We start from the raw sequence: 10,924 nt of genomic DNA on the forward strand, positions 1-10,924 counted from the left end.
AATAAAAAATACCACAATGAATTCCTGGGTTTAGTGCACAGAGGTTGGAAAAGTCCTTTTTTCTTTTTGTATTATTTGCCAGATACTAGATGTGACAATGAGACAGTTTTAAAATTCTTTGATTTAATAAACTGAGGTGCTGTTGGTAATGGGGTGACCAAACATCTCAATATTAGGGGCTTTGTCTTATATAGGAACCTAGTAACCCCACCCCACCCTTGGTCCTAATTTTTCATACTTGCTCTCTGGTCAACCTAGTATTGGCAACAAAGGGAGGAGACTTTGTCTTGAGACAGCCATTTAATTAATATGACAGCAGAAATAAATAGGATATTGATATCATCATGCAGATTTCATTCTTCTGACTGTTGCAGGTGATGTTTTGCATAGAGAACTCAACGAGGCCCTCTGTCACAGAATTGTAATTAGAGCCCTTAGGCAGATCGTCCATTTGAATAAATAGATGTAGCTCCATTCAAGTCAATGGTACTACACGAATTTATACCAGCTAAGGATCCGGCCCTTACACTTCAACAAGGAGACTGTAAACTGAATAAACAGATGGAGAAGAAGAGAAGAGTTGTGATCAAGAATGGAAACATTCAGGATAAACAAGAATTGCACAGCACTAAAGAAAAACATTCAGTGGGATGAGAATCATTCCCTGCCTCTCTGCATACCTGTGGGAGGCCAGGGACCACACATCCTTCAACTTGGATCTTCAGGGGTTACCTGGTGGTGGCTCCCCCATCTTGTCCTCACATTATTTTAAGCTATTTCCTTCAGTTAATGCACAAAGATGCTCTCTTTAAAACCGCCAAGTCTGAACAATACAGGACATGGTCCAAACGTCCATCCCCTTCTGAAAGGGGGTTTTCATACCAGAGAATCTCTCTCACTTTCAGATCATTTCACTCACTTTTCATATTTCCTCCAACATCCCCCACAGCACCATGTGCGTTAGTGGAGGAGAAATGTGTAGGGAGGGGGGCATGACTTCAGTGTATTGGCTCAGGGGGAATGCTAGAGAGCCATATCCACTCCCACGCTGGCTGGCACATGGCAGCTCCAAGGGAACATAATCTGCCAGCAAAGGGGTATGGCCAGCCCCTCATCTCAGCTGCCATCTGCAGCACATGCTAGCTGGTGGCTCGCACTGTGAAATCCAGCAGGATCTGTCAGGGGTGCTGGAACAACTTGTATAGTGGGGGTGCTGAGAGCCATTGAACCAAACTGTAAACCATGTATATGACGGAAACCACTTCAAGCCAGAGAGTGCAGCAGCTCTCTCTGCATCCCTAGTTCTAGCATCTACAGGATCTGTGGAGCAGAAGATGCCCCTAAGGACCATCTCTGGCTCCTCTGACTGCCACTCTCAGGGCTGGCCAGAGAAGGATTTAGTACTGAGGCTTAAAAACAGCCTCTCTTCTTGAAGTTCTTACTGCAGGATACAGCTAACTCCCATAGACTTCAAAGTGCCTGTAACAGAGCTAGAAATAATGCCTAGTTCTTAGATAATATTTTTCATCAGTAGATCTCAAAGCACTTTACATAGCAGAGTAGTTTCATTACCCCCACTTACAGATGGGGAAACTGAGGCATGGGGATGAGACGTGACTTGTCCAAGGTCACTCAGAAGCTGAGCCAGGAACAGAAGCCAGATCTTCTGATGCTCAGTCTTGTGCCTGGACTCTGGCTCTCCCTTTTCTTTCTCTCAGCCTGTATCTTCCCCTTTTCTGACCTGAACTTGTGACACCACCATTATTTCTCTGATTGTGCCTTGTATTGTCAGAAAAGCAGAGCAAGGAGAGATGCAGCTAAGGCAGATTGAAAATTCTGACCCAGCACCTCCACAAGCTTTTATGTCTAAATATCGCAGATGCATCCAAGCAGTGTAGGAAGGTAAGTACCCCGTGTTCTGCCAGGCCAGCATACAATGTGATGATATAAAGGGACTCGTGCAGGTCATATTTGGCCCGAAGTTATGGCAAAGCAAGTGGAAGTGACTAACCTATTTTCATTGCCCAAAACGGAGCAACTAGCATTAACAGTGAAAAGTAAATTAGATGTTTAAAAATTCTCAGATTTCACAATCTAAGGTAATCAAGTTTGGTTTAGTATGTGTTGTGGTGGGGCACATCCCTAGCCCAGTCATGAAAGGGTTAAAGAGCTCCTCTGCCCATAATCAGCCTCAACCCAGCGCACCTGGCAGACTTGTCAAGCCTGGAAATGGGCAGGTCCTTAAAGAAGAGGATGTCAGCATAGTGTGACACCCTGCGGGGAGTGGGACTGTAACTCAGAGCTCCATGGCCCCTGGAAGCAGGGGATGCTAACCAGCAAAACAGCTCATGAGCCTGGGCGGCCCTGGCCCTCTCAGAAAGGAGAAGAGCTGATTCTTTTCTTTTCATTGGCTTCCCATGGGCCTAGGACTCTGCTTTTTGTGGCCTGAGGAATCACACTGACTTTTGGTGTGGACAACTTTAACTCCCCGCTTCTTCCCCCTCGTCCCCCAATCTCTGGCAAAAGAGATCTGACAGGCGCAGTGCCCACTCTCTCCCCAAGGGGGCAGTAGAGAGGCATAGCCTGCTATAAATGGCAGTGAATGCAGGCGAACGCTTCCCAACCCTGACACAAGAGTCAATTAGCGGGAGCTGGGAAACCCATGCACAGAAGAGACAGATAATCCAAGCAGCACTGATCCAGAGCAGGGATGCAAATGGCTGACGGAGAACCAGCGACAACAGGCAGCCACGGCAGTTTCTGCATCAACTGGTACAACAGTGGGCCACTCAATAACAGCTTCAGACAACCCAACAGCAGCAACTGCTAGGTGAGATGGCAACCAGCAGAAGGATCTGCAACCAAACTTGCTACAACTACTGACAGGGCTGCAGCCTGTCAGGGCAGCTGGAGTCTGGCAGCCAGGGTGGCAGCCTGGGACCTGTGCTCCCACCAGTACCAATGAAGCTGACTAAGATGGGACCTGGCGACTCCCTGAGGCTTTCTGGACCATTTCTGAGTGAGTGGCAGTGGCCTCCCAATGGCCTTCAGAACATTGAGCCCTTGTGCTGGGCCCCTACCTGACTGGGCCAGCCTAGGCAGCCTACTGAGGGTTTGACACAGGCTTTGGCTGCTATCCTGAACTTTCTCAATAGCTGAAAAGAAATGCACTGCTGCCACTTCTGGATGCAAATGGGAGCCCGGGGTGGGGGTGGGCAGGGGCGGGAGTTGGCCCAAAAACAGAAGGAAAGTTCTTGCTGATGGTTATGGCCAGATGAGCAGGCTGCAGCCCAAGTGGCTGAGTCAGAACTGGTTGAACAGTTCATACAAATATTGCCCCCCTGGTTGATACTGAGATACCACCCAGGGTCTCTATCAGAGACCGTGCAGTTGATGAGAAAACTTTATGGCCTCAGGGGAACCCCCTGAACTAGGGGGAAGGAACAATCTGGGACTAAGAAACTAACCCAGCCTGAAGTGAAGCCAGCCAGATGAGACAATAGGCTCAAGCACTACAGGGTTTCTCATGTGGGCTACTGGGACACATCTGAAGAGAATGCCCCCTGATGGACAAAAGGACCCACCAAAACAACAGTCTCCACGTGGATCAATGGGACCAAAGTGCAAGGTCTGTTGGATAACAACGGGAAGATATTAAGATTGCATACTCAATAAGCCAGCATCCCAAATGGAAGCCCACCATGAAGCAAGCACACATGATTGGAAATGCACCATGCACACAAGATATATGGCTTGAGGGATAAAGGAGGTGGCTGGCCCTAAGTCTGATGAGTACCTGGGCAAGAGACAAAATGGCAACACTAGTAGTGAGGAAACACTTAAAGAGGAAGCAGTAACAAACACGCAACAGAAGGTAGCGATGGCTTAGGATGTTATATTGGGATGAGATGGTGAGATCTCTTGTACTGGATGTCCCTTGCAGCATTTAGGCACCTACGGCTTCACATCATGTGTAGCCTGAGACATATTACCAGGATTTGGCCAGGACAGTCAAGAGTTACATTCATATTGGCTGTTATAGTAACCTTATGCCCCCCGGGTAAATTGCCATTGAAATGTGTAGGATATTACCAGCTTCATCACAGGACAGACTGTGTTTTAATAAGTCAAATTTAGAGCCAAAATCCTGCCTCAGATGCAAATGTATTATTCTGACCAAAGTCAACAGGAACCTGCGATGGGCTATACAAACCCCACACAGCACAACGTGGGCTTAATGAGCTAAAGAGGGCTCAGGTGGTTCCAATCTGCTGCAGCTGTGACAAACAACGGGAATGAAGGGAGACACTTCAGAGGAAAAGCCCCAGCTCAGCTGATGGCAGACCAAGGAGGAGAGCAAATCCTCAATGCTCAGCTACTGAAGAGAGGGCTGACTGATGGCAGGTGCTCCCCAGCTGACAGTTGACTGGTGTTGCCTCCTCAGAAAAGGGAGGGCCAGATGCTAATGGACATTGGGAGGGAATCAATCCCTTTTACCTGTGAACTCAATTCCTTGTTTTTGTTCACTGATTACCCTCGAATGGGAGAGACTTTGAAGTGACCTGGGTGAAGGACCAATTCACAGGAAGAGACAGATTCACAGGCCAGGAGCAACTGTCCACAGAAGGTACCTGATGAGGAGACAGCTGCTATGCCAAGCCTAGCCAGAAGAAGTCACTAGCAGTGAGTCAACCCCTTCTCAGAACTCCATGCACAGACATAGAAGGCTGGTATTTTTTCTTTGCTATTGCTTTTACAACTGAAAATCAGAGTGGAAAGTGGTCCAGCCACAAAGTCCCATTGAAATCAATGTGAAGAGGGGTCTGAATAATCTAGGGATCTTAAGAAAAAAGGACTTTGGGTTGGGCTAGTGATCTGATGGTAATACAATATGCACAGATGCGGAGATCTAAGTCCAAGCCTAAAGCTCCCAGCCTGGCAAAGACTGGAAGTATTGTGAAGGTAGAAGCCTCAGGCCTTAGAAGGGAGGGAATATCTTCTGCAGAGAATGGCACTGATGAACTACAGAGGGCTTTCTGCAGAGTTTGGTCAGGGAGAAAACCCTGTACAAAGAATGTAAGAGATCCATAAAGACAGCTCCCCTATGGCCTCCCATGGTGGCTCAGGGAAAATGATGAGGCAATTTTTAGGGTTCTGAGTAGCTTGTAATAGTCCCCAAATAATGTCAGATAAAGAGGGGAAAGGGTACTGACCGCCTCTCCTTTGCCAGATATTCTTATAATTCTACAAAGGGGTGTGTGTAGGGGGGTATTTTCTCCTGTGATGGAAACAGGGCAGGTGCAAGGAAGTTTCGCACCCTAGGCGAAACTTCCACCTTGCACCTCCCACCCAGCTAACCCCGCCCCCCCAGCAGCTAACTCAGCCCCCCACCCAGAAAGCCTCATTGCAGCAGCTATCCCGCTACCGCGACAGCTAACCCCTCTCCCTCCCATCCCCCCACAGCAACTAACCTCACCCAGGGAGACTCCCCCTGTCCCCCCACAGCAGCTAACCCTGCCTGGGTAGCCCACCCCAGCTCACCTCGGCTCCGCCTCCTCCACTGAGCACGCCGGCACTGCTCTAATCCTCCTCCCCGCCCAGGCTTGCGGCGCTGATTGGAGGAGACTTAGAGCTGGGCTGCATGTTCAGCGGAGGAGGCAGAGTGGAGGTAAGCTGGGGTGAGGAGCTGTTCCCCTATGTGCCCCCCCCATTACTGCGGGTAGCCCTCCCCGCACGCCCCCCCCCGCAGCTCACCTCCACTCCACCTCCTTGCCTGAGGGGACTTTTAGGCGCCCCCAACCACTAGGCGCCCTAGGTGGCCACCTAGTTTGCCTAAATGGTTGCACCGGCCCTGGATAGAAAGATAGAAAAAAACTTTGGTTTTCAAAATATTGCGGGGGGGACATGGAGAAAACTCTACATGATAAAGGGTCACGTGATAAAGATACTGAGGCACTCAACTGGAGTATTTGTACATGGTCCATTCATCTATGTTCTAGGGGGGCTGAGTACAAGGAACACTAACATAACATACCTGAAGGGTGTAATATGGAAGCATGTACCCCAGTGTCATAATTATATAACAAAACTTTTAAAAAAATTAATATTTTCCTTTGAAATAGATCCCTGGATTTTTTAAAACATTGCGTACATTGTAAAGACATTAGTTTGTATATGGCGTTGCACTTACGTAACTACCTTCATCACAGGAACTCAGTCATTATCCATGCATTAAACCATACAAACACACCTGCAAAATAGGTGTGGCAAGGTGCTATCCCTTTCAGAGCAGGGCAAGGTGGGAAGTCTTTCTAGGATATAAAATAATCTCCAGAGAGAAGGCTCTGATGAAGGAAAGACCAGCAGGAACGGTAGTAAGGATTCTACAGCCCAGAATGGGAGTTCTGATGTACCGGTTGTTCCTAATTTTTGTTTGCTTTTTGTTGTTGTTAAACTGTGCTTTGGCCTTGCATTCCTTGAATCCTTGTACTGCTAAGGCTCAGGCATCTATATGGCTCTGCACTGCAGTAGGCACATATCCCCATTGTACCAATGAGGAAACTAGGGTTAAAGCTAACATTTTCAAGAGCAGTCTCAGCTGGGGACTGTCCTACTACTAGAGTAATCAGACGTCTGATATTCAAAGATATCCATTGGACATCATTGATTGGTGCCTATTGCATTTCAGTGCGCCTCAAAGAGAGCACCTAAAAATGGAGGCCAACAAAATTAATGGAAGTTTCCAGAAATGTTGACCTCAGTGGCTTGACCATGGTCACTTAGTGTAGTCACTATCCGAGCTAGGATATTAGAACCCAGGAGTCCTAGTGCCAGTCCTCTGCTCTAACCACTAGACTGCACAGCTTCCAAACAGTCTGTGGAAAATCCCTGCCTAAAGGGCACGCTAACTGGTCCAAAGGGGTAGACATTCCTGAGAGCTTTATGATAAGAATAATTACTGGATTGCTGGGTCTCTGTGCAGCCGCAGCTTCAGCTGTAAACCCCACAGAGTGAGCACAGGGTAGGGAGAACCAGAAGGACGCCATCTCAGTCTTGGCATCATTTCCTGGCTTCTGTAAACATTCATATTTTGGCATTTCCATCATTATTTTTTTTAAAATAAATGAAATATAAGATGTAGTACAGTGGATGCTATTAATTCCTGTTTTAACAGATGAAGAAAAAATATGCTTTCATTCTAGCAGGTGGAAAATTCTGCTGTGAGTAAAATGACATTCGCCTGTTTCCTGTGTCTAGGCTGTCTCTGTGATCAGAGCTGCAGGAAGTGAGACACAGCTGAATGTCACTTGTTCAAACAAACTGATTTTTCAGAAGACAGTTCTGAGTATTAAAAAAAGCAACAGTTCATTTTTGTGCCACTTCTTAAAAAGGATGGGGGAAGCCACTGGCTTGTGTGTGTCATTATTTAGAACAATGCAAAGCAGACAAGAGTACAGAGAAAGGAGAAGAGGATAAATACATTCCCTAACTAGGAACAGAAGGTGAAATCCTGATCCCATTGAAGACAAGGGCAGTCTTGCAACTGACTTCAGTGGAGACAAGATTTCAGCCAGAGCTGAAGGCTGGAGGGGGTTCCCTGATGCTGTCCCCAGCCCCCAATGTAGAACAAAATATTGATATTTAGTTCTACACCCTTAAGAAGAACTTTCTGCGGGCAAAAGTAGTGACCTCAGGAGACTGATCTATAAACACTTCCTCTACAAAGCACAGCAGGTTGGTGAAAACTCCAGGGTGCCTGATCCAAAGCCCTTTGAAGCCAGGGGAAGAGATTTAGGCCCTTCGAGCTCAGCAGCCCAGGGCACAGCTCAGGCTCCCCCACCTCCTTGATTCTCCGTGCTTTTAGGTCTTTCCCTACTGCACACCACCCCCTGCAAAATGCCTTTGCAGCGCCGAACACCCACCACCTTGTGCCATCGCTGCCGCACAGACGCTGGTGCATGGGTGGAATCGAGGGCGGGCGCCTGGCATCTCTGGAGCCAGCTGGTCCTTCCCTACGCTCAGCAGGGCCCTGTCTGCCACATCCCGGAGGGACGCCGGGTATTGCGCGACCAAGCGGCGGGGCGAGGATTCAGCCCCAGACCTGCCTCTCTCTCTCGCCAGAGGTTTACAGCGCTGCACAATCCGAAGGGCGGAACACACCAGGGGCAGCGAAGGTGCAGATCTTCGCGGGGTCCCAGAAAGAGGGAGAGGCAGGCGCCTCACTAAGAGCCAGGAGGTCTAGACAACTCCTACCCCCTACCAAATTAACACACGCTACTAGGTGCCCGGAGTAGCCCCATCCCCAGCCCAGCCTGGGGCGATCTCCCGCACTGCTTCGGGCGAAGAGGTGGCCAGCTGGAGAGGGGAAGCCGTGTGAAGTGACTAAAGAGGGGCGGCCTCGCCCGTCACCTCCTGGCATCAGCCGCCCTGATCTGATCTCAGCGAAATCAGACTGGGGTTACCGAGCGAGGGCAGCGCCTGCCCCAGGAGGAGGGAGGGCGGGGCACTATTCCTCATTCCTCTGTTAGATCGGGCTAGGAAAAGTTGTTAGCAGCCTCCCCCCTCCCATGCTGTCCTAGGAAAGTAGCGGTAGCAGCATGTAGGCTGAGGAGGGGGGGTACGGTCCAGTCCTCCAGCCCGTCACCACCACCCCTTCCGCTGGGATCGCCCCATCGCCACGCCACTCTCAGCACCCACCGTGCGGTTAACGAACCGCTTGCAAAATCTGCAAGCAGCAGGGAGCAAACTGGAGCCGAGGCTTGGGGGCAACCAAGGACGGAGCCTGGCTATTGCCTGCTTAGAAGGGAAGGTGGTTCGCTACAGTAGCAATAACACTGACAGCAAATCCCCTGGCCTCACCCCGGAGCCCTTGGAGCCGGGAAGGGAACCCCTCCATGCCACACACCGTAACCCCCGTTACATACCGTAACCCCGCCGTGCCCGGGACAGACCCGCTCCCCTACCGGACAGATCTATACGGTGCCACCTGTGCACACAGGAGCCCTGAGGTCTCTCCCCGCCACGCTTGGTTTGCAAGCACAGAAGCGCCCTTGCAGTGACCCCCCACCCCCCACCCCCGGCCGGGCAGCTCGGGGGCTCCTTACCCAGCCCTGGCACGAAGGTGTTGAGGAACAAGCAGATGACCGCCACGGGGAACGGCATGTAGGGGATGGCAGCGCGCAGGGGTCCCTTCTTCTCCCGGACTTGCACCACCACCCCGCTGGAGGAGGCAGTGCCCCTGCTGGGCTCCCCGGCCCCCGCCGCCGCCGGGGCAGGCTCCCCTTCCTTGGGAAGCGGATCCATGGCTGGCGCGGAGCTCGCCCGCTGCTAGAGGCAGCCGCGCCGGAGCGGGTCTCGGCTGAGCTGGGTTGGGGGCACAGGGAGCCTGTCTGTGCTGGTGCGTCTGGCTCAGGAGCGGGAGCTGCCGCTGCTGCTGTGCTGAACAAGCGCTCCGGCTCCTGAGTGCTCGGCTTAAAGTGACAGTGCGCTGCCACACTCACTCAGGCACACACAGTCTCCCCCCACACACCCTCTCTCTCTCTCACCCACCTTCCCTCTCACACACACATACACAATCACACACACACACTCCACCAACACACTCCCTCTCTCTCTCACACACACACACACCTCTCTCTCACACACACACACACAGTCACTCACACACACACTTCACCAACACACTCCCTCTCTCTCTCACACACACACACACCTCTCTCTCTCACACACACACACAGTCACTCACACACACACTTCACCAACACACTCCCTCTCTCACACACACATGCACCTTCTCTCTCACACACACAGAGTTGCTCACACGCACACTCCACCAACACACTCTCTCTCACACACGCAGTCTCTCACATACAGTCCTCCAACACACATGCTCACACACACTGTCCCAACACACACACACACTCTCACTCTCACAGTTGTCTCCCTCACACACTCCCCTACACACGCACTCTCTCACACACACACAGTCTCCCTCACACACTCCCCCAACACACACACTTCCTCATACACACAGTCTCCCTCACGCTCTCCCCAACATGCACTCTCTCTCTCACGCACACTCCCCCTCACACACATTGTCTCTCACACACACACTTTTCCACACACCTACATCTAATCTCACTTCTCAATTTCTCTCTCTCTAGACTAGGATAGATGGTCATGTTTAAAATGTATTAACTAAACTGGAAACGGCACTCTGATTCTGAAATAGAGGCCTGCATAGGGATTTAGGGTATGTCTACACTGGCAGAGTTATCTCGCCAGCAGTTACATCTCTGCTCAGAGAGCGCTGAAGGGAAACCATTGTAGTGTATTCACACTGTGAGCTGCCTACACAATAGCGTGTTCACAGTTACGGCACTTGCAGCGGTATTCAGAGAGGTGCACTCTGGGTAGCTATCCCACAGATCATCTCTTCCTCTTCTGCTGCTAAGAGTTGTGGGAAGGTGGAGTGGGTCACGGGGCATCCTGGGTCCAGTCCCAATGACCCGTGATGCATTGCTTCGCATCCAAGCAATCTCTGTGCTTCTGTCTGCATTTGGCGCCATCTTTCAATGGTTTGTGCACTGCGCACTCTGCCTCTTCGGTCTGCAGGAATGGATCCCGAACCATTGACCAGTATGCTGCTCGCTCTCACACATCAGGAGTGGCAGTGGAGTTATTCCTTAAGCTACAAAGGCAAGAGGAGTTTGACACTGATCTCACCATGCGTAGTAGCTGCAACACGAGATTGCTTTTGGCATTTACAAAGGTGCTGACCACAGTGGAACTCCGCTTTTGGGCTCAGGAAACAAGCACTGAGTGGTGGGATCGCATCGTCATGCATGTCTGGGATGACGAGCAATGTCTGCAAAACTTTCAGATGAGGAAAGCCATATTCATGGGACTGTGTGCATAGGCGCCA

General features: G+C 50.5%; 1 protein-coding gene across 5 annotated transcripts in view; it reads right to left on the reverse strand.

Moving 5' to 3' along the window:
* Nucleotides 1-9,593, reverse strand: part of STUM (stum, mechanosensory transduction mediator homolog) — an 85,517-nt gene extending 75,924 nt beyond the window's left edge. For all 5 annotated transcript variants that reach the window (XM_075064292.1, XM_075064290.1, XM_075064293.1 and 2 more), the window contains exon 1: nt 9,105-9,593. In XM_075064292.1, coding sequence (XP_074920393.1) covers nt 9,105-9,303 — 199 coding nt within the window. In that variant the 5' untranslated portion in view covers nt 9,304-9,593. The remainder of the gene's footprint in view (nt 1-9,104) is intronic.
* Nucleotides 9,594-10,924: the final 1,331 nt, after the last annotated feature.

The sequence above is a fragment of the Chelonoidis abingdonii genome, chromosome 3 (genome assembly GCF_003597395.2).
Source record: "Chelonoidis abingdonii isolate Lonesome George chromosome 3, CheloAbing_2.0, whole genome shotgun sequence".
NCBI lineage: Eukaryota > Metazoa > Chordata > Testudines > Testudinidae > Chelonoidis > Chelonoidis abingdonii.